This window comes from Pleurodeles waltl, chromosome 10, assembly GCF_031143425.1.
Source record: "Pleurodeles waltl isolate 20211129_DDA chromosome 10, aPleWal1.hap1.20221129, whole genome shotgun sequence".
In the NCBI taxonomy this organism is placed as follows: Eukaryota; Metazoa; Chordata; class Amphibia; order Caudata; family Salamandridae; genus Pleurodeles; species Pleurodeles waltl.
The window spans coordinates 106,969,987-106,994,801 of record NC_090449.1 but is presented as its reverse complement, the minus strand read 5'-3'; the positions used below and the strand labels follow the sequence as shown (position 1 = coordinate 106,994,801).

Here is a 24,815-nt window from a genome sequence, read left to right as displayed (position 1 = left end):
AATCGTGGGAGCACCGTCATTTTAATACTATTGATGCGCCCTAGCCAGGATATCCATAACTGGGACCACCTCTTGAAGTCCTCTCGTAGAGACCTAATCAAAGGGGGGTAGTTCGCTTTAAACAACCCAGCCACCTGGGGAACAATCCGAATGCCTAAGTAAGTAATATCTTTCTTGGCCCAAGTAAATGGGGTCATGGAGGCTATCTGGGTCATCACACCCTCGGGCAGTGTCAGGTTTAGGAGATGGGACTTCCCTGTGTTCACCTTGATCCCCGCAACTTGTTCAAACCGAGACAATTCTTCTTTTATGGCTGAGAGGGAAGTATGGGGCTCAGTGACAAATAATAAAATATCGTCTGCGAATAGCGAAATCTTATGGGAGTCTGCACCAAATGTAATGCCTGGGAAATCCGCGCACCCCCTCACCCGCGTCGCCAAGGTCTCAACACTGACCGCAAAGAGCAGAGGGGAAAGGGGGAATCCCTGCCTCGGGATAGATCCAAGAATTCAGAAGCTACCCCATTGAACACCACCTGGGATCTGGGGCAGGCATAGTTGCTCATCACCATGGAAATAAATTGTTCCCCCAAATCCAAACCATCTCATGGTTGCTACTAGAAAGGACCACTCGACCCTGTCAAACGCCTTCTCAGCGTCTAAAGCCAATAAGAGTGCCGGGACCTTTTTCTTTTGTACCTTTTCCATTAAGTGTATGACACGCCTTAAATTGTCATGAGTCTGGCGACCTTTAATAAAGCCAGACTGGTCTGGATGTATCAGCTCCGGCATCACATCCTCCAGCCTCTGCGCCAGGATTTTAGAGTACAATTTGGCATCTAGGTTCAGCAGAGCAATGGGCCTGAATGATGCACAGAGTTGAGGGTCCTTTCCAGCCTTGGGTATGAGAGTTATCAGGGCCTCCCCCATGGACGTGGACACCGCACCCCTCCCCCGTATATAATTGAAGAGTCGCGAGTTGGCCCGCTAGTTCTGCCCCGAACGTCTTATAAAAAAGGGCTGTAAAACCATCAGGACCCGGAGCCTTATGCAGGGGAAGGGCGTTGATGGCCGCCTGTGCTTCCTCCGCTGTAAAGGGTGCCTCTAGCATGTCATTCGTCTCCTGGGAGGCCTGCGGTAGGTGGACTGAGCGCAAATAGGTTTCTTGGGCGTGAGCGGGTGGGTGGTCCGATTGATAAAGACGCTCATAGAATTGTCTAAATGCCCTCGCCTTTCCCTCTTCAGTGAAGTGTTCCCCGTGCTCGTCTTTGACCTGCTCAATGTAGTCGTGGGCTTGTTGGACTCGCAGCTGTCTACAGTAGCTAAGGGGATGCCTATTTTATTGCCCTTGTCGTAGTGGGCTTTTCGCAATCTCAACAGTGTAATCTCTGCCCTATTCGTATAGATAGCCTGTAGTTTACCCTTGATGGTCGCCACCTTCCTTTGAGCTTGCCAGGACGGGGATGATTTATGTTCTCGTTCAGCCACCCTCAGTTGGCTTTCCAAAAGAAGTTGGTCTTTTATCTTTAACCTGTGCATGGCAGCTGCGAACGCAATGCATTTACCTCTTATAACCGCCTTAAGGGCGTCCCAGAGAGTGTGGGGGTCAGTATCACCCGACCCATTAAGTTGGAAGTATTCCCTAATCGCAAATCTTCGCGGGATGTTGCGTCCCGGGTAATCACCCCTGGGAAGTACCAGCGCCTGGATGGTTTGCGTGCTAGTGACCAGTTTAAACCTACCACCACTGGAACGTGGTCTGAGATGACAATTGGATTAATAGCTACTGTCGTAAGGATCTGTCGCAGTGGTTTGCTCAAAAACACATAGTCGATCCTTGAGTATGAGCGATGAGTGTGTGAAAAGAAGGTGCAATCCCTCTCCCGGGGCTTCAGGGCCCTCCAGGAGTCAAACAGCCCCAGACGGCGAAAGGAGGCTTTCACTGATTTGGCAAAGGCACTCTTTTGTGATCTCTGTGGGTGCGTTGTGTCTAATTTTGAGTCCCACACCAGGTTGAAGTCCCCCATCAGGACAACTTCGCCCTCTGCAAAGCCCTCTAGTTTGCTCAGGAATTGTAACAGATATTGGGTTTGACCACTGTTAGGAGTATAGACAGTAGCTATCGTACAGAGTTTCCCGTCCAGGCTGCCTTTAAACATCAGAAATCGTCCCTCTTTATCTTTCTTGGACCCTGTTTCCTTAAAGTGGACTGATCTGCTAAATAGTAACGCCACCCCACAGTGTTTTGTGGGAGCTGATGCTAGGGCAATTTGAGAATAGTGTTTGTGACGAAGACGGTGTCCCTCCCCCTCTTCAAATGTCATACCTATGCTCCTCAAGGTATTTTTTCAATTGTGACTGTTTATTGGGGGAGTTGAGGCCCTTCACGTTCCATGTTAGTAGTTCCAGCATTATCTCTGTGTAGCATCAGTGTTCTCACCCAGACTCCCAGTAAAATCTCCAGTGCCCCTCATCGTGTTTCTCACCCCCCCCCCCTCTCCAGGAATACTCTATCAGCTGTGACGCTTTCCCCTGACTCCTTGCACCGCGACACAGATGGTAAACATCAAACAACTTGAAAAAACATTTCCTAAAAGAAATAGACATTATCCTGGCAGCACATAACCGCCAAGTGTCCTACAGTCTTCATGTCGTGGACAGTATCCAGTTCCGTCTCATCTCTTCCCCCAGGTCCAATCACACCCACAGGCATCTCAAAGGCTGGGGCCTCAGACCCCCGGTGCTTAGCAAAGATAAAGTATGCTCAGGTAGCACGCAGCACCTGGATCCGGAGCGAGCAGATCTGCTCCACCCCCTCCCGACAAGGAGGGGGCGGATCCTCCCCCGTCGCTATAGAACAACCGGGGGGCCCCCCGCCAGGGCCGCTCCCCGTCCGAGTCGGTACCGGCTTACCGCATGGCTTCATTTTCTAGGGGTCTTTCTACCTCTCCTCTGTTGTTTCCATTGGTCCGACCAAACGGAGGGGGCATCTCCTCCTTGCCCCTCTCCCGCCTCACAGTCGGGAGCACCCCTCTCTCCTCTAGCCTCTAGGCCCAGTGCAGCGGCTGCCGCATCCACCGTTGAGAAATGGCACGCCTTATCATGGAGTTCAAACGCTACGCCAAAGGGGAAGGTCCATCGATATTTTATCTTCTTCTCTCTCAGCGCCTCCGTCACTAGTCGGAACTGTTGACGTTGGGCTAAAGTTGCTGGTGCTATATCCTGGAAGAGTGAGCATTGCGCACCTTGGAAGGAGATGGGGTCCTGGTGTCTCGCCCTTAGAAGTATCCGTTCCTTCCCTTTAAATTAGCTTAATTTAGCAAGAACATCTCTTGGTCTCCTCCCGTCGCCCAGTATTTTACTGCCCACACGGTGCACTCGTTCCACTTGTATCTCCGCTTGCTCCTCTCCCAGTATTGAGGAAAACAGCCCCACCACAAAGGCCTCTAGGTCGGGCCCCTCTGCTCCCTCCTCCAGGCCTCTCACCCGTATGTTATCTTGGCGTGCGCCTCCCTACCGCCTCACTGCATCGGGCCCAGGGGAAACTAGACGGAGCCGACGGAGCTCACTTCCGATCGGCCATGTTGGTTGGCCCTGTCTCCTCTACGGATTGTTTTGAGGGGCTAAACTCTTCCCTTCAAGACCATTTCTCCCTTCTTACCTCCATCTTTCGACAGGTTGACTGAGGATCATTTGCTCTTGCTCCGCAAGGAAGTCAAGGTCCTCTTGGCCAAGGGAGCCATAGAAAGGGTTCCAGGGCCAGAAGTAGGCTGTGGTTGCTGCTCCGGCTACTTGCTGGTTCCCAAAAAGGGTCTTCACCTCTATCCTAGATCATCAAACCTACAACTTCTTCCTCAGAAAGTAGAAATTCAGGATGTTCACTTTGACTCAGGTTTTGTCTGCCCTGGATCCTGAAGACTGGATGGTTGCGTTGGACTTACAAGATGCAGTTTTTCACATCTCCGTCCTGCCTGCCCACAGACATTACTTGCTGTACACGGTAGGCCGCCAGCCTTACCAGCGCCCCTCAGGTGTTCACCAAGGTGATGGTGGTGGTCTCAGCTCATCTGCGCAGATCAGGGGTGTCAGTCTTCCCCTATCTCGACGACTGGCTGCTGAAGGCGGACTTGCCCCAGGCTGTTGTCTGCCACCTCCAACTACAGGGGACCTCCTGCATTCGCTGAGGTTCACTGTACGCGTGTCAGTCACACCGGACTCCCTCTCAGATGCTCCTTTTCATTGGAGTTGTTCTGGACACAGTGCAGTTTTTTGGGCTTATAGTCCAGAGTGGCAAGTCCAAGATATTCAAGCTATGATACCAAAGTTTCGGCCTTTATCCTGGGTTTCAGTGAGACAAACTCTGAGGCTGCTGGGCCTCCTGCGAGTGGCACATGCCAGATGGCATGTGAGGGCTCTGCGGAGAGACCTGAAGTTCCAGTAGGAGCAGCATCAGGGGAATCTCTCTGACATGGTCCAGATCTCGAAGGAGACTGCAAAGGACCTACATTGGTGGCTAACGAACTGCGACTGGACCAGAGGCAGACCCACCTCCCTTCCCCAACCAGACCTCTTAGTTGTGCCAGATGTGTCACTCCTGGGGTGAGACGGCCACCTGGGAGAGGTGGAGAACAGAGGACTCTGGTCTCCGGTGGAGTCCAGCCTCCACATAAACACGCGGGAGCTCCGTGAAATCTGATTGGCATTGAAAGCCCTTCTACCCTCCTTCCAGGGAAGGCTAGTGCAGGTGTTCAGACAACACCACCACCATGTGGTACTGCAACAAACAGGGAGGGGTGAGGGTCATGGAACCTCTGTCAAAAGTCTCTGTGTCTCTGGACATGGCTGTACTAGCACAGCATATCCTTGGTGGTTCAACATCTGGCAGGTTCCCTGAACGCAGGAGCGGGCAAACTCCGCTGTCTATGCCAAGCAGGTCATGAGTGGCATCTCCACTAGGAGGTGGCACAAGGTGTCTTTCAGCAGTGGGAAGAGCTTTGATTAGATCGGTTAGCCGCTGCCAAGAACTTGCAATGTCACCAGTTTTGCGTGCTGAAGCTTCCAGGGAGGCTGTTTCGTGGAGCTCAGGCATCCTGTGTGCCATTCTGCCCATATAGCTTTTGCCCAGAGTTCTCAAGAAGATCAGGGATGACCGGGCCCAAGTCATCCTTGTGGCTCCGAACTGTACACGGAGAGTCTGGTATCCCGAACTACTGAATGATCCTCCGATTATGCTGCTCCTTTGGAAAGATCTTCTGTCCTAGCAGCAGAGGAGGGTCCTCCATCAGAACCTGTCATCTCTCTACCTTCTTGCGTGTAGATTGAACGGAGCAGTTGACAGCTTTTGACCTTCCTCCCAAAGTTTGCATTGTTGTTCAGGCAGCCAGGCATCACTCCACCAAAATGGGATACGCCTGCTGATGAAAGTAATTTGTATCACATTATACAGAAAAGTCCATTGACCCCATTTCTGCTCCCCCTTCAGATATATTATTCTTAGCCTTACCAGCAGGGCTCTGCTTTGGGCACCCTGGCGTATTCTTTCTGCTCTGTCTGCCTTCTTGAATCTGCCTTACCAACCCTCTTTATTGAAGTTCCCTCTTGTAAATAGATTTCTGAAGGGTCTGAAGTTTCCCCTTTTACTACGCCTCAGTTGGACCTTCATTTGGTCTTTACTTTCTTGATGTGTTCTCCTTTTGAGCCTATCCACAACTGTCCCCTCTGGCTGTTCCCAATTAAAATATCATTCCTTGTTGCCATCACATCTGCCCGCAGGCTTTATCTTCCAAGCCTCCATTCTTACCAGTTTATCTGGATAAACTGGTCTTTCGCACTAGGGCTTCTTTTCTGCCGAAAGTGGTAATACCATTTCACTGGCCAATCTGTCACCTTGGCCACTTTTTACGCTGTACCACATCCCTCTACAGAAGACGAGTGACTCCACTGTGTGAACCCAAAAAGAACATTATCATTCTTACTTGATCGAATAAGAGTTCTGGGGGGACAATCAGCTCTGTTTTGGAACGAATAAAGGTCTGGCAGTGTAGAAACACGGACCATCTCTAAGTGATTTTGTTTTTTTACGTACTGGGAAAGATGCAGCCTCCTGGTTGCTTATAGGCCCATTCCATCAGAGGTTAGGCTGAGACGACAGTGTTAACATATGCAGTCCTGGTCTTGGACATCTGCCAGGCAGCAACGTGGACTTCCCTGCACACGTTTACCAAGCCTCACTGCCTGGACAGTCAAGTCTGTAGTGATGGGCACTTGGCCATTCGGTCCTGGTTTAAATTTGTCAGCAGACCCACCACCTGGGATGGTATTGCTTGGGTATCTCTTCAAAAGTAAGTAATATGCAGCAAGAAGTCTCTGTCAAATGAACAAGTTCCTTACCTTTGGTACTACCTTAACTGGTGGGGCCAATATCTAGCCACGGATTCCTTACCAACCCACCCATCCTCCCGCTCTGCAGACATATTTCTAGGATCAGGGATGATCCTTTTCGGGCTCCCAGTTTACACACACCAGTGTCAGTGATGTTCATGGCTCCCTGCTTCAGTCGTATAAGTAATTTAAAAGTAACTGACGACTGAGTGCCGAGCTGGCATCTATGTAGGTGAAGTGCATGTCGCTTTCGGCATGGACGACGCTGTGCCGAAACAACCAACGCCACCTATCAGCGCAATGTTGCTAGATAAGTATCTGGACCATGTATGAACAAGGCCTTCCCGCTATCCCGGTGGAGTCGCACCAGTGTTTGGACAGCCATTCTGAAGTCTGTTTTGGAGTGGAAAGTATTACTAATATGCTTATTTATGTGGAGCTAGAAATCAAATTGCAAACAATAGCAATTAAAAACAGATAGGAGATCCTGGAGAATATACCTGTATAGGTCAGAAGATGAGGAACTGAAGTGGAAAAAGATGCTATAACATTAGGTTAATAAGGGCAGTCATTTAACTAAGACTCACAAAGCAGGCGTGAACAATCCCTCCTTCATAGTTTTATTAGCAATGTACATCTTAAAGCTCACATAGTTGTTAGTATGGAATGGAATGGACTTGGTGCTGTTTTACATTCAAGGGGAAATCTGCCTTATGTCATTTCTGTGCAAAAGTTTGTAGAACCGCTCCCCCTCCTAAAGGACAGGCATGTCGCCTGTAAAAAAATCCCAGGTCTGCCGGTATCAGCAGCCAGCGGGCACTGACCCATGTCCCGGATGCGGCGCCGGCTGCACGCATCATTCCAGGCCCTACTCACAGGCCCCAGCATGCCGGCACACTCACCCGCAGGGCCAGCGGCCTGATCCTCGCTGCCGGTCCGACCCTGCAGGCGTCCAGCGTCGGAGGCACACACGTGGCCCACGTGCGCCCGACCTCAGAGCCCAAAGTCTCTTTCGGCGGGGTAGTGGGGCAGCTACCGCCTCGCACTCTGCCCGCAGCCATCTCCCATCCACCTCCGGGGCCCGCCTAGACACTGCCCACACAAGCTGCTCACAGGGCCAGGCACCGCCTTCGGTGACCCAAACAGGCCCCGTTTGTCCGCTACCGCCGAACCAGCTCCATTCCTGCAGCTCCTCACAGCCTCAGCACATCAGGCGGATACACAAAAGCACCTCAGCCATCTGATTCTTCAGGATTATGGACGGATTTATGTCCCTGCCCTGCAGGGCCTCACAGCATGACAGCCAGGCCACACCCCCTGTTGAGTAAAGCTTGTAGGTCAGTGGTGTCATGCGCTGCAAAGAGCACAAGGAGGGCAAATAGGCAAAAGTTACTCAGGGCTATGATAGGAGGGCATTGTCAAACACCTAGTTGCGGTCTCCATACTACATTCTCACTTCAATCCTTTTTTGGTTGTTTTGTGCAAGGATGTTTGTTGCATGTTGCATATGAAGTTGGGTAATGACTGCCTTATTGATGAGTTGCCTAGGAAGAGGAGTTGTTTAATCGGTTGGCAGTTGTCAAGGTGGTTACGGTTAAGGTTTCCATTGATGCATTTTATCTTATAGCCATTTACTGATGTGGTTTAATTTATTTCCTATTTTTCTTTGTGCAGAGCATTAATGGAAGTTAAAGCAGATGCACTGTGGAAAAAGTTAAAGATTGGTATTCATCAAGGGGAGGAACTGCCTCTTTTTGAAATTACTTATGGTAGAGCGTAATGCCATGGGTTAGAGAAAAGTTGATTATCTTCAGCAAGTGTGTCAACACTAGTTTGCCAGTGAATTACATGGTAGCTGAAGAGATCCCCCAATTCCTCTTCACTACTTGATTTAACAGAACCTATTTTAGTTTCATTGTGCACGAGTGGGGGCGGGGGGAGGGGGAAGAGGATAACAAGAGAGATTGTCTCATATGTCTGGTGCATCACCTCTTCAATTCTTGCTTTTGAACTCTCTTGGTACAGTTTTCAAAAATGGCAAAAATGTGTATGAGATTGGTGTTGCACCTATTATAAAACAGAACAAATATTTTTGTTCTTGAATACATTAGATTTCTTAACAAACAGAGCATTTACATTCTTCAAATGATATAATATCTAGTTCTTCCAACTGTGTAACTTTTTACCTGTTTGACTCTAAGGATTACTTCTCTGTTTCAAGGAACTCATAGAATTACTCTCAACTATATTTTTAAAGAAGTTAACTTTTACTTTGATTTGTTACTCGGCCTAGTAAGTCATTGTATATTACACTGTTTTCTTTTTCAAAAGAGTTTATGAACTCGGCCTTCATATGTATTTTTATATATATATATATACACATATTTATTTATTTTGGAATAACTTCTGCTTTTGTCTAATTATATCCAGACAATTGTCGTACATTCACATGTTGAAAGATTATCACTCACCACTTGACTTTAACGCTTTTTAAGTGTTTGTACTGAGATAGCAGACTAAGAAATGTAACTGTCCTTCACTCGTTACCTCTCAATTGGCATGCGTGGACAAGAAGCACTACTTTCTGTCCTCTCAGGAATGCTACACCGATTATACTGTACAGAGCATGAGTAAACAGAAAACACTGGTTACTGACTGTAAATTGTTCCAAAGAAACTCTCTGTATGAGAGAGGGTAAAGTGAAGACACTACCTCAGAAAACAGTTGAAGTCTGAGGTGTGTGCACATTAACAACAAAAACAGGTCTTGTTGACCTCCACGACTAGGCTGCATTACTTTTTACCTGACTGGCGGTCGCCACATTGAACTTTTTTGAGCCATTTTCTTGCAAGGATCGCAATATTATTTTCAGTAGCAATTTCTAAAAAAGATTTCTTTGTTTCCACTGTCGATATTTTTTGGTTCTGGTAATTTGCTGACCTCCAGAAGATTTTTGTTTTGAACAGTAACATGTCATGGCATTCCTGAAAGTACCTCCCTGCACAAAAACTACCTCCCACTCTTCGTTTATTAGGAAAGGTTCTGTGAAAGTCTTGTATCAATTTTGGGACATGAACATGTGAATTTTATTCCTAAGATTTTTCCTGAGCGCCAGGTCCTTTCCAGTCAATTAAATAAAACAATTTGCCTCTGACTATTTTAGAACCCCAAATTTTGCTCACTTCAAATTCTTCTCCAGGATCTATTTGTATGGGAGCTGGTGGGGTGTTCACTCACAAATCAGGAGGGACTCTTTTTGAAAGAGAAACGTGAAAAACTGGATGAATTTTTTAATGTGAGGGTAGTGAAATATTGATTGCCATTGGGTTGATCATTGTGTCTACCTTAAATGGACCTAAATATCTTGGTTTGATCTTAGTTTGATTTGAAGTGCATATGACTTGTTAAGATAAGACATTATCACCCACTCTAATAGGCTGGACCTGGCCTTCTTATTTTGTCTGCCTGCATCTTATAAGAGGTCTTTGCTTTCAATAGATGTTTTGGCTGACTAAAAGTTGTTTTTGTAGCCCATTCACAAATTCCTTCACTGAAGGTACAGATTCAGCATCCTTTTCTGATAAACACACTAGGATGACTACCATAATTTACATAGAAAGGGGTCTGTGGATGAATGAACTGCATTATAATAAGCAAATTGTGCTGCCCTAATGAATTCTGACCACTCCTTTTCCTGATCATAGAGATGTAAATACTGTTCTCACTCCTTGATTCACTCTCTCCGTTAGCCCATCTGTTGCCGAATGATAGCTAGTGGATAAGCGTGAATCAACTCCTTACCTTTTTGTAAAGGCTCTCCAAAAGTGTGATACAAACTGAGTGCCATGATCAGAGATTATTACTTTAGGAATTCTATGTGCCCTCAATCTGTGTTGTGTAAATAACTGGGCTAACTGTGGAGATCGGGGAATGTTCTTTGAAGGAATGAAATGACCAATCTTTGAAAAGGTGTCAGCAAACACTAGAATGGTTTTATAGCCTTGACTAAGGGGAAGGTCTATGATGACCGTGTTGCAAGAGTGTGTGGCAGTGGGTAGGAGCAATAAGCAACCCTGAGGAGATAGTCTTTTGGCTTTTCCTCTTATAGATTTTTCACAGGTTGACACCTTGACCTATCCGAGTTTCCATCTTTGGCCACCAAAATCTTATTTTGTTTTGTTTTTTACCAATTTTGCATTTTTTTCGAATTCCTTTGTGATCCACCAGTTTTGAAGAGCCTTTAATGTAATTCTTGAGTAGGTAAGTCTGATGCCCTCTTGAAATACGGAAGACTATTCTCAATTTTTCTTAGAGTAATTTCTCTTGCCCAGTCTAGGTTCTCTTTACATGATAGTCTCTTGAATTCCTTTGTTGAAACCAGTGTAATTGGTAAACAAACAATTTGTTTTACCTGGAATGATGGCACCTTTTCTGGAACTTCATCTGGGAATTAGGCACCATTCTAGATACAGCATCTGTTTTCCCATTTGTAACTCCCAGTCTGCAGGTTATCACAAAGTTAAAATCTGCAAAATACGAAGACCATCTTAATTGTAAAAGTGTCAGTGCAGATTTTATTAATTTCAATTTCTGCTTATAAGTGAACACTGTGACCACATGCTGTGCTCGCAATGGATAATGTCTCCATTCTTGGAAGGCATCCTTTACTGCCAATAGCTCGTTGTCTGCAATTGTACAGTTTGTTTATGGAGGAGTTAATTTTCTAGAATGAAATGCTGCATGGAGATGACTTTATGGTGCTAAGAGGATTTCTCCAGTTGCAGAATCTCAAGCATCTGTTTCTATGTTTTTTCAGGATTAGGATGTAATAGAATTGGAACTGAATAAAGGACTCTATCAAGAAATTAAAGGTGTATTCTGCTTCATTAGAACAATATAATTTAACACTTTTCTACAGAAGCTGAGTTATGAGGCTAACTTTTGAGAAATTTGAAATTAACCTCCTGGAGAAGTTTGCAAATCCAATGAAATTTTGAATTTCTTTTACACTTTTTGGTGCTGGCCAATCTGGAATTGCCTTTATTTTTGCTGGATCCATACTGGCTCCTTTGGGAGAAGAGCTGAATCCCCATAATTATACTTGTTCTACATGAAACGCGCAATACTGAACTTAAGGGCAGTAGATACCGGTTCTTGGCAGTACCTTGTTTTAAAGCTCGACGGTAAAAACAAGTTAGGAGCACTTCATCCTTTTCAGGAATGAGAAACAAAGATGAAGATACAGGTGATTGAGCAGGTTGGATGACTTCATTTGCTACATACTGAGCCAAATACTTCTTTAATTACCAGTTTCAGCTTCAGTTGAAGGATTTATTCTGTTACAAGACAATTCTGCTCCTAGCTCCAGTTTTATTGTGCAATCATATGGTCTATACAGGGGTAACTTCCCTGCCTCCTTCTTGTCAAAAACTGCTGTTAAATCTCCCTCCCAATTCCTCTCCACTCCTGCATGTAACAGTACCTATTCCAATTCGTCACTATGCATCGATGGGGGTGGAGTGGACAACTAGAGGGACTGTCTCAGATGTCTGGTGTGCCACCTCCACAATGCTTGCTTTTCAGTTCTTTGTATTCGGTCTTCAAGAATGGTGAATACGATAGGTGTTGCACCCTTAATCAAACACAATAAATATCTGTAATTCATATACTTTGGGATGCCTTTCTAGTACCTGCTGGTTACATTGTCAAAGGCAGTGCAGAGAATCAGAGGAATAGACTTAGCCATCTTTTCCAGATTTACATGTATAAAGGGTTCATCATGTTGTTTTAAGAACCAGGAAATGTCAGTGTTCGTTTCAGTGGCTATGAGTTTGATTTTTTTTTTTTTTTTAGCCAAGCTTAAATGGATTTATTAGCAGCGCAATGAAAATGTATATGTTCAACTTGGCTCCTATGTGAAACCTTGGAGAGTTTTTCATTTGTGTGCCTCTAGGTTTAAAGGACATCCGCTAGTCCATTGTTTTTTTTAATTTAAGCTTTTATCATTTAATGATCTTTTGCTATAGTTTAGGTGGCACAGCAGGATGCTGTCTGCTGTTTTTTTATGCCATTTAGCTTGTTGGTGCATTTTTCGGCCTTACCATTAGTAACTCACAAAAATCTGGCACAAAATCTTTGCATTGTAAATAATATTGCTCCGTGGTACCGTTTTTGTATATCTGATTAAACGTTTGTTCCATTCCCAGGGGGTATAACATGTGGCAAGGGTCATTTCCAGTTAGGCAGTTTTGTTCACAAAAAGTCCTGCTTGCATTACTTGGAGGAATTTGCCTGGGTTGAACCTCGAGAACAAGTGAAGATCTACATAGTTGGTTGGTGTTGTGCTAGTTGTCAAAACATTATGGAAGTGCTGAAGCAGTCCCGCAAAAATAGGCAAAGTGCACTCTCCACATTTGGCTGCAGTAAGTGGGTTAGCAGCACTCCTGAACAAAACAATCCTTCATATATTTTTGATTTTAGTAAGAATGGACGTTCAAACATCATGATGTAAAGTTGCATTGAAACATATCTATTCCACAAAAGTATTGCTCAGAAGTGTCATGTGGTACCAGAAATATCATAGTATGTTTTTTCCTTTGAGGCACGTTTATAAGAGTTAGAGCTTGTTTGTTGTAGGAATCAATCATGCTTCATTCAGAATTATCTGGCAAATAGTAATGGAATAACATAAATGCACTTCCATCAAATTATTCTTTTTTTAAATCTAACTTTACTAATTTAAGTATGTATTTTGTTTCAAAGTTCGGACCTCTGGGCTCTTGGATGCATTCTCTACCAACTGGTAGCCGGTTTACCTCCTTTCAGAGCAGGGTAAGGGTCTCTTAATTGGAATCTTTTCAGTATTTAAACAGCACAAAGTGCAGAATTTGACTAGATGCAGGTCTGCTTTTCTTCTGTATTATAATAAACTCCCTTTTTCTTACAGGAATGAATATCTCATATTTCAAAAGATTATCAAGCTGGAATATGGTTTTCCTGAAAAATTCTTCCCCAAGGCAAAAGATCTTGTAGAGAAGCTTTTGGTAAATATACTCTGTTTCAATGGGATAATTTCACCACAGTCTCATGCAGTCATTTTACTTTAGGTTTGTTTGTTTTTCAGCACCCAGTTACCTGGCTTAGAAAGTTTGACAATCACAGGTGGATAAAGACGTTTGTGGTCACATAAACTAAAATGGCAAATAGGCGTCAAGTAATTTCCATGTTTACTTTGCTGTGCCTAATCTCAGATTGTCCTTGGGATCCTGCTTTAACTTTGCTTTTAATTTTATTGCACTTAATCACCATCAAGGTTGCATGAAACTCGCCCCAGGTCCCTCAGATATTTTAATTGGCAGAATTGAACAGGCTCTTGACCAGCATTCTCTTATCCCTTTGTGAGTTTTCCTTCCCCCAAATCTGTGTAATATCTTCACAATGAACACAATGTGGGATGGCTGTACCTTGTCCCTTTTGTGTGTATGCTATGTTTTAAATGCCCTGATTGGCTCTGTTTTGGCCAATAATGGTCGCTTAAATAGTCTGGAGTTGTATCATGCTCATTTGTGCAGAATGCCATGCATTCTTTTGTGGCATGGGCAAAGACAAATCTCAGGGATTCTACCTTCTCAGCATTCAGTGAATTTTGTTCCCCTATCCTGCTCATTAGGTCTGCCTGTGAATTATTTTTTTCATCTGTACAGATGCTGTGTACTCAAATATATAAATATTTTACATTTATTAAATTATTAGTACTCTACACTGATATGAGTTGCCTCTTTCCCTACCTTCTGTATGCATACTCCCATTTCATAATGGTTTCACACCAGTTATTTCCTCTGCTGCTTAACTTCTTGAATTCCTTTACCTACGACATCTGCCACATACGTGAATTTCTTTTCACATTTTCAGATCTAAAAAATTAAATGCAATAAGCTCACTTAATGCACTTAAAGTATGTATACAGCAAGCAAAAAGGCATTTATCTAAGTGTAATGGAAAATATTGTTTGATCCTATAAATAACACATTCCTCTCACCCAGATCTCCCAGCCCTAGAGCCCTACACAAAATGGGTTTTTTATGTCACATAGCACAGGCATAGTAATGTCATGTTATGCTGATCACAGGTTATATCTCTACTGATATGCCCGGTCTGTCTTCTTCCTGACCCCTGCAGTCTGCAGTGCAAGGACAAGGATCATTTTTGTCCATGTCCTGCATCTCTCCTAACCACAAGTTCACAGCCCCCTTCTTTATAGGTTTCAGTGAAGATCTTGTTTGTTCAGGGTCAAAACCTTACCCTTTTGGATTTTTTAATTGTGCTATTTATGATGCAGATGAACTCTGGTTATGTTTTTCTGCTTTCACAAGTAAGTGTTTTGCATATTGTCCCAAAACACCAGGCTTGTTGATCATTTGCCAGAATGTGTGAAACTGCACTTTCCTGGCTTTGAGCCTTCCTCCAGACATACCAAGTCAAGCTATGTACATTCTTTTCAGAGGCTACCAGCTTCTGTTTTTTCAGTTTTACTGGCAATTATGTAAGTACAGGTAGCGTTCTGACAACACCAACAACATACCAAAAACATACTTTGGTATTTCACAGTGTTACAGCAGTCATAATCCATCAATATATGTACCATTTTGTAGTTTTTGTAACCTAATGTAAGAGTAATGAAACCACCCTCAACTGCTTCCAGCATCTCTCGTGGAGTCCTTTGAAGATCTGACCTCTGACTGAGCTTTTTTTCATATCTAAATGGTTCCCTACCCCATAACTTTAACACTCAAAATAGATTCTAGGTGCATGTGGATGGCATACTACTTCAGATTGAAAGTAAAATCTGCTTTGTGAGCTGAATGCTGACTAAGCAAGCCCTACAACAAAACTGGTCTGTACCAGAGCTGTTCCAACTCTGTGTTCTCTGCCCTGGCCAGATTCCACAGGGCCCAGCCTGTATCATACAATAAGGTCTATAATGCTATTGCTTGATTTTGTTCTTATCCCTCAAGTAAATGTTATTAACAAGATTGAGTTTCACCACCTGCATCGTCTATGTGAGATATTTTTCTTTTCGTTTTGTCCTCCAAAAACGTACCATACAGGGAGTGCAGAATTATTAGGCAAATGAGTATTTTGACCACATCATCCTCTTTATGCATGTTGTCTTACTCCAAGCTGTATAGGCTCGAAAGCCTACTACCAATTAAGCATATTAGGTGATGTGCATCTCTGTAATGAGAAGGGGTGTGGTCTAATGACATCAACACCCTATATCAGGTGTGCATAATTATTAGGCAACTTCCTTTCCTTTGGCAAAATGGGTCAAAAGAAGGACTTGACAGGCTCAGAAAAGTCAAAAATAGTGAGATATCTTGCAGAGGGATGCAGCACTCTTAAAATTGCAAAGCTTCTGAAGCGTGATCATCGAACAATCAAGCGTTTCATTCAAAATAGTCAACAGGGTCGCAAGAAGCGTGTGGAAAAACCAAGGCGCAAAATAACTGCCCATGAACTGAGAAAAGTCAAGCGTGCAGCTGCCACGATGCCACTTGCCACCAGTTTGGCCATATTTCAGAGCTGCAACATCACTGGAGTGCCCAAAAGTACAAGGTGTGCAGTACTCAGAGACATGGCCAAGGTAAGAAAGGCTGAAAGACGACCACCACTGAACAAGACACACAAGCTGAAACGTCAAGACTGGGCCAAGAAATATCTCAAGACTGATTTTTCTAAGGTTTTATGGACTGATGAAATGAGAGTGAGTCTTGATGGGCCAGATGGATGGGCCCGTGGCTGGATTGGTAAAGGGCAGAGGGCTCCAGTCCGACTCAGTCGCCAGCAAGGTGGAGGTGGAGTACTGGTTTGGGCTGGTATCATCAAAGATGAGCTTGTGGGGCCTTTTCGGGTTGAGGATGGAGTCAAGCTCAACTCCCAGTCCTACTGCCAGTTCCTGGAAGACACCTTCTTCAAGCAGTGGAACAGGAAGAAGTCTGCATCCTTCAAGAAAAACATGATTTTCATGCAGGACAATGCTCCATCACACGCGTCCAAGTACTCCACAGCGTGGCTGGCAAGAAAGGGTATAAAAGAAGGAAATCTAATGACATGGCCTCCTTGTTCACCTGATCTGAACCCCATTGAGAACCTGTGGTCCATCATCAAATGTGAGATTTACAAGGAGGGAAAACAGTACACCTCTCTGAACAGTGTCTGGGAGGCTGTGGTTGCTGCTGCACGCAATGTTGATGGTGAACAGATCAAAACACTGACAGAATCCATGGATGGCAGGCTTTTGAGTGTCCTTGCAAAGAAAGGTGGCTATATTGGTCACTGATTTGTTTTTGTTTTGTTTTTGAATGTCAGAAATGTATATTTGTGAATGTTGAGATGTTATATTGGTTTCACTGGCAATAATAAATAATTGAAATGGGTATATATATTTTTTTGTTAAGTTGCCTAATAATTATGCACAGTAATAGTCACCTGCACACACAGATATCCCCCTAACATAGCTAAAACTAAAAACAAACTAAAAACTACTTCCAAAAATATTCAGCTTTGATATTAATGAGTTTTTTGGGTTCATTGAGAACATGGTTGTTGTTCAATAATAAAATTAATTCTCAAAAATACAACTTGCCTAATAATTCTGCACTCCCTGTAGTTTTATGTTTGGTCTTATCTGGCTTCAATTGCTACAAGTGCCTATAAATGGGCCTCACTAGTCATGTACTATGCTGCTCAACTCACACTCAGGCTACAGTACAATGTCTGGTTACTGGTGCAAGGGAGATTACAAATCCCTATACGGAATCCTTTAATCTCTCCCTTGTCAGTCAGTCTAATTTCAACAGTAATTATTCCATACCCGCCTCATAGGCACTGAAGATCGACCATCCAGAAGTCTACTATTAGGTATTCTATGCACACAAAAACTCTTTAAGGGTCATAGCAAACTTCCTGAAGTTTTAAAACGTTCTGGAAAAACCTATTTTCTCCCCAGTCTAGAGCATGGCATACCTGTACTAGGAACTACGCTTTCTACATAGCTTCTCAATCCTGCTTGTGATCTCCCTCAGTCTGTGGGATTCCTAATGCAGGCTTATTTCAAACTAGGCTAATTTTAAGGCTTTTCCTTCTTACCTTCTTTTACCATGTAGCTTCCCACAAAGTGAGCTCTTCAATAAAGGATACCTCATGTTTTAGTGTGCTGAACTATTTAATTGACTACTTCCAGATATGTAAGGCATCTTTGTGTGCTCTACATGGCTTCCTTCTTGCTATCCCTTCAGCTATGCGCCCTGAATTTTGTTATATTCAGCATCTTTAATACACTTACTGGCTGTGGGGCCCCCGAGGTGTCATCCCAGTCATAGTGCCTTTTTATCAGGTGTTTTTTACTGGGTGCTTTTTCGAAGCTTTGCATAGGTGATTATGACCTCTGAGTCCGTGTAATGAATCTTGTCCACAGTCACACTGACTCTTGCCTGGGTTGCTGTTAAGGGCCTGCTTATCAACACACTTTGCACAAGATGCCTGGCAGATCTGCCTCTCAGTGTATCTTTTTAATTCCAGTAGCTATCGAGGCAGGTAGGGTATTAAACGATCTTGGTGACCTGCCGTTTATATTAGATCCTGGTCTCCGCCAAAGATACTTCGTTCCTTCTCTCAGATGTCCTTTTGGGCCTGATTCCTTATTTGATCCTTTTATGTTTCAGTATGTTGTATGTCTGCAACAATTAGCAAAGAACCAACACAACACCATTCTGTAAACTACAGTCTACTGGAACTCCTTATTGTTATTCCATTTACAGTGCTAAACATAACCACTAAATATAGCTCACTATTATCCACGAATAGGCAAATAAATGAGAAAATAAAACAGGAAAGAATTTAGGAATATGGCTTGGAGAAAATACCAATGTTGCATTGCAGAACGTGATTGAAGTCTCAGGAATCCTTCACATTCCATTGTCTCATCGTGTGGCAAAGACCAGGATCAAGCATATCATGCATGTTTACAAATGCCTGCAACAACTTTGTTATCTGTCAGCCTTTTGGTGATGCCCTATTCACTGCGCTCAAGAAGGGCTATACTGCTTCTGGTTTTAACCTAGCCATTTCATAGTGTTATAGTGACTTGCATAGGATCATTCTGAACTGCTGTCAGCTGATTCCTTCTGTCTCTGCACTTACATCTTGAAGATTAGGACCCTTTATGGGAATTTCTGCATTAATCTGTAGCCTTCAACTCTGGTTCACACCATTTATGTTCAGTTTAGGCAGCTAAAGCAGTGCCACATAAGTTAACACCTCGTAGCTTGAACTACTTGGAAGAAAAACAATAAGATTTCTTTCTCAATCATTGTCTGGTGTAGTCTGCTGGGCTGGGTGTTTCACTTCTTTGAGTAAAAGTTCTACCACAAGAACAGTTAACCCCAAACCTATTTGTTTGCCACCCTCCTGGTAGATTCCAGGATGTCATTTTTTACTTCCACTGGGTAAGGTTTTCACTGCATTCTCCAAAAGTGATTTCCCATCGCAAACCTCCGAGATCACGATAGTGGCATTCTCTTGTGTACTCCGCACTCATCCCACCAGTGGAGATCATGATATTTCCACATGTTATTCTGTATTCACCCTCCCTAGTGGGCACTCTATCACTTCAGCCCTCTCAATTTTTTTCTTGATCACCTTGAGTGCTTCCGTTTCCTTTTCACTCTTCAGCAACTTCCCTGTCAATCACCTCTTATGTTCTTCTTCCTCCTACTTAGTACAAACAAATCTTGCTTGTCCTTTCTTGTTTGTTCCAAAATTGCGGAGACATCTAGACCAGTGTGAGACTGTCTTGAAATAGTTTAAGCCCTGTCACGGGTAGAGCTACACCCACACCAGTCAGTTTATCTTCTCCATCTCACTGCCTACCCTGCTGAGCCGTTTGACAACCTGTATTGAAACAAGTCATAGTATTACCCACTCCCTCAGATCAGTTTCTGCTTTACTCCTTGCCCAAGTAGTACATCAGCCCCCAGCTGTCTGAATACCTCTCACCAGTCATGCTCCAGCAGCATGCACCTATTCTGCATAACACCCACAATTTTTTTGTCCCGTCTGTGCAGCAGGTGCTTCCCCTGAAATCACATTGCTAAATCTGCTGGACCGTCACAGTTCTGGACAGATTTCAACACTTTCTCCTTCAGTTGGTGCTTGAGTGCATTTCTTCTGGTTGACCTTATAGTGTGATACTGTATCAGCCAGCTGATCAGGGAGATAGAGTACTGTCGTTATGTGCATTATTTCCTTATTCGGTGCTTAAAAAGAATGTGCTAATTTGTAAGGAGAACCAGTGCATTTTAGCAAAGTGGACTTTGAGTTGTGCAGAAGTGAGGAAGATGTTGTTCAGTGACAAAAGGTGGAAATTACAGACTGACAGGCCATTGCCAGTATCCACTATGGTAGCAACATAGCTTTTATCATCCTTATGAAGGGAGCTTTGAGAAGGTTTCACACCTTGGTATTTATGGCAACATGGGTTTTGAAAGAGAGGCTGCTGTCAGTGATTTTGTGTTTTGAGTTAAGTTGTGGTGTCTATACATCCAGATTCATTCAATTGAGCTGTTCCTCTACCCAGGCACGTTTGGAGCTATTGGTAACTAGAATCACAAGCAACATACAGCCTTGAATGATGGTGAGGTAGTCTTTGAGTATTTTGATTTCCTTGCTCATGAGAGTTTTCATGTAGATGTGTGTTACCAATCTAAATCGGTTTATAGAGTGCAGCATATTACCCCGTGAGGGATATACAGATGCTATGAATTGTGCCTGCTTGCGGTTGAGTTAATCCGCACAAAGCCATGTCTTGGGCTTCCGCCTGAATTACCCGAGGGTGGTTGAGGTTTGTAGGTAGGTGAGTAGTTAATTCACCAAACTAGCTACTTTTGATGCCATGATCTTTCATAAGTACTTGTGGAAATTACTTGTATACAAGCCAAGTCAAACAGGTACTGACTTATTTCCCTGACTGAGATAACAATGAACCATAACTTAGTCCCCTTTCAGAGACAACAATATACCCTAGCAATGTACATCTAATCTAAGAAAATCAAATTCTAGGGCAGAATTGAATAGAGTGCAATTTTGCAACCAAATAATTACCTAAAAATCATTACAAAAAAAAAAAAGTTTTAAGAATGAAAAAATACGATAACTAAACTTTTAATTTGTTGAATAGAACATTAAGAATGAAATTACATCTCTGTTGGACACATTCGAATGGGAGAAGCTGTGATCTAAATCTTTTGTTCAATAATACACAAGCTCAAGGCTTGTAAAAAGAGTTTGATGCAAATCATTTATTCTCTTATTAGGAGACAAATATTCTGTTCCCTAGAAATTCCTTTCCAAGCCGTTCCTTGACCCCCAGGTAGTCTAGTAAAGTGTGCAGGGGTCAACAACCAATATGGTTGTGTTTTAAACATTGTTGGCGTAGTGGCAGCTTTTCAAAGAAGTAGAATACAAGTTATCCAATTTAAAACTAATATTTACTTCATGCTATATTTAATTAAGTTAGGCTTCTTAGGATAGTGGATGGGTTGCTTGGAGTACTGGTCATTTGTAGAGAGATCATCTGTTACGGTGGAAACTGATGAACCTTTGTTCATGATTTTTTTTAAACCATAGTTTGATAGTGGTGCTAAAGGTTATCCAGAGATAATGGTACTGGAGAGCAGGAAGCATACCGCTATCAAGTTAAGTAAGGTTTTCATATTAATCACATATTCTCTGATTCATGCTCTCAAATGTCCATAAAGTGAAGGTGTAGCCATCCATCCATATAAAATGTCCAATAAGGAAATGTATTTGCCCCTGGTAAAAAAAAAACGTTATTCTTCATTATAAAAATATACAATGCCAGCCCAGCACGCAGCATAGTCCTCGCATGGGATATCATCATCCTTTCATTACTACAATCCGCAACAGTATTGCAATATTCTTGAGAACCTTTTCAAATGATCCTAGAAGAAGTTTTTTTATATGAAGCAGTGAAGATTAAAGATTTTTAACGAATTACCTTTTTATGTGAATGGATGACTGCGCCTCAACTTAATGGACATTTGAGAACATGATTCAGATTGATTCGTATAATATGTGATTGATTTATGTGGAAACATAACTGGACTTCATCTTAGAGTGCTTCCTTCTTTGGAGATTATTCTTATGTGTGAATTAGAGGGTGCTGTGCAATCCGACCCTGGTGTTTAAGCACCAAGTAGAGTAAGATTCATTAATTCTTGCGTGGTGGGAGTATAACCATTTCTGCCAAAATTGTAGGGTTATTTTCATTTCTGTTGAGCAAGCCTTTCTTTTGTTAATTGGTTTATAAGATGTCATTCATTATCTCAATGTTGGTTGTTTTTCTGGTGCATGGTTGGATGCAAGAATGCTGTAGGCAGGTGGGGTGTTTGCTCCCTGATTTGAATGTGGGAAATGTGGTGGATGAGTATATGAGGGTATCTTTACGTGCAATAACATTTGTAGGAGACTTTCCAAAAGATCAGTTATTGCTAGCTGTATCGGTCTTCAAGCACCTAAACAATGATTTGCTGACAATCCAGTAGATGAAGGCCATTGGACAGTCTACAATAAAGAAAGAGAGAGAAAGAGAGATTTTTCTGTATCATGGTTCCCTTTATTTCTTGATAATGCTTGAGGATTTGGGTGGATATATTTACTAAGACTCCTCATACATTCTTTTTTATTGTCTTTTTTGGCATTTGATACGCAGTGTACATTTCAGGGTTTTTACGGATCACCTCTAAAGGTTTCACTTTTTGGGAATACCTAAAATTGTATTTTATTTTGGAATTTCTATAGAGCACTTATGCAGGAAGCAGGTTTGGAATTGAAGAGGTACTAGAAGAGCACCCAGTTACTCTCAAAAAGGCATATTTTGCATTTAGAGACAGAGATGTAAATGATTGATTCTGCTCTTTGCACACTAAAAAAGGAGACATTTCCACACTTTCGGGATACAAAAAATGGATCAGATTCTAGTGTGGGTACGATGTATTTTCAGCACTGTGAGCAAAGACCGGTGCCTGGGTGCGTGAAGTGCTTTGGTGGGAATGTAAGTGGTTAGGCGAATAGAAAACGGGTATGTGAGATGAGAAGCCTACTGGTAAAGAGAAGTGGCTTTGAAAACAGTGCCTTTACACAAACATTTTCTATATAGAAAACAATGTTCTTCTGAACCGAATAATGTAAGAAAATTGTTAAAGAATTGAGACGATTTGCAGGCATGGTCCTCAGCTGGCTCTCCTGCTTAGTGAAGCGAACACAGCTAATAAAAAACATCATTCTCATTGAAAGCGTTCCCCTCTTAGGCAAGGGTACCATAAGGCACTCATCCACTCCTTTTAATCTCCACATTGAAGTATTGAATTATTTCTCATCACTTTTACACTGGCTCTGCATGAAAGTTTCCTATCTGAACGATCATCTCTCCCCCTTCACTTTAATACAGAAAAGTATGCCATCTTGTAGCTCGTATTAACACTTAAGCCAAGAGTGTTGTATATCAATACTGGCTGCTCCTGGGATTTAATCCACTTATTTCTGAATTCAAAACTGTAGTACAATTATTATTCCTGTCTATAGTATACATGGTAGCTTTCTTCTGTGTGGGTTATTTAAGCTACACTTAACTCCACTGAAAGCTGCCCTACACACTGCTGCTGGATTTGTACCTGTTTCTAAGTAAGCCGAATGCTATTCTAGATGCTTTGCATTGGCGAGCATATGCAGCCAAAAAATGTATCTAAAATGTCCTTTTCTTGTGCACATGGCTCTACATGCATTGATCTGTGGAAAAATCGTTCTATCAAAATGTGTACATTCTTTGAGTTCCAACATTTTCCTAATAGATAGCCCGAGCTTCAAAAAAACAAACAACCTTGCTTATCATATTTTTGGGGAGTGCTTTCAAGATTTGAAACTGTGATCCTCAGAAAATCGTACTCCGTCCATCCCATTGCCTGTTGAAGAAAGGTGAAAGCTCTTTTTGGTCAAACCACCTCCAGATTTTATTTTTTCCTTCCTTCTTAATTTATTCTTACTGGACTACAAAACAGGTACATACATTCTGCACATTTTTGTTTTTTTGTGTTTGAAACGCTGTCCCCTAGATCAGATAGTTTACAGGTTTCATGCAAATTGATTCTGTTGTAACTGAACCATAGTGGGATGTGGCTCTGCATTACAAAACCTTAAATAAATTAATTCTCTAAGTCGATGGCATTGTCATAATCAAGACTTGGGGTTACAAAAGCCTGAATAACCTCTTTGTATTGGAAGGAAGGGAGCATCAGGCACTTGTCTTTTTAAGCATTTGAGCAAAACAATTAACACATTTTCTGAAAGTGACTCCTAACCCCAGATTCCTCATCTTTTGGATACTCTTTCAGGTGTCAGGCTGTAGCCAGAAAATCTTAAGCCATACCTTGCCAACCACAGCTTCACATTGACGTAGTCTGCGGCAGATAACTGTACCAGTCTATATAGGTGCCACCTATGCACTTTTACCTCAGATCCTTTCATTCTACCCTAACATATACGCAGATCCAGAATTAATCCTCATCTCAGTGAGATACTTCTACAACAAAAATTCTACTAAGAGCAAATGTCCAAAACTAAATGGTTTAAACCCTGTGGAAAATTTTGCAAACAGAAGACAGTGACTGAAACACAAGGGTCGCCTGGGGTTGGTCCATGATTCTAGGGCCTCCAGTGACTGGGAAATGATGCACCGTAAGGCCATTCAAGACCGGGAAGCACATCTTTGTGGTGAGGCACTGCAAGACCCCGTGCTTAGTCCGGTTGATGTCTAAAGTTATGTCCTGTACCAGGTCATCTTCACAGTTTAAGTTCTCGGGCAAAGCCAGTAAGAGGCGCAAGAAGTCCAGGCAGGACTCTGCCATGTCCTGCCCCTCTTGATCTCCTAAAACGGTTGAGCACATCCTCATCCGTCCAGGCCGCTGTCCCAAAGTTACTCTACTTCAGAGTTGATTCTGACCCTTGTTCTGCATCAGCCAGACTTTTAGGGGCTGTCTGTGATGCCACAGCAAATCAAGGGCTTCCACTAAGCCATGGTACAACTTTTTGGGACGTTACTGGCTCAGTCTGGCACTTTTGCCAGCTCCAAAAAGCTGAGAGGCCTCCCAACTGGGTTTCCGGCAGGGAGGGGAGGTCAACCTTAGGCACCATTTAAGTCATCTGTATCCACTCAGGGCTCCACACCAGAGGACAGTTCTCTCTGGTTCCACAACCCACTCCAGAATGCAGACTGACAATGCTGGCGTTATTGACTCTGATGAAGCTGGACAACCCGTAGTGCTGTCCGATGTCAAGACCGTGCTGCTCTAACCTTGAAAG

At 43.1% G+C, this 24,815-nt stretch overlaps 1 protein-coding gene across 2 annotated transcripts in view; it reads left to right on the top strand.

The window, feature by feature from the left end:
- Positions 1-24,815, top strand: part of PDPK1 (3-phosphoinositide dependent protein kinase 1) — a 297,914-nt gene that overhangs the window by 144,780 nt on the left and 128,319 nt on the right. For both annotated transcript variants that reach the window (XM_069209886.1, XM_069209887.1), the window contains 2 exons: positions 13,143-13,211; positions 13,327-13,423. In XM_069209886.1, coding sequence (XP_069065987.1) covers positions 13,143-13,211; positions 13,327-13,423 — 166 coding nt within the window. The remainder of the gene's footprint in view (positions 1-13,142; positions 13,212-13,326; positions 13,424-24,815) is intronic.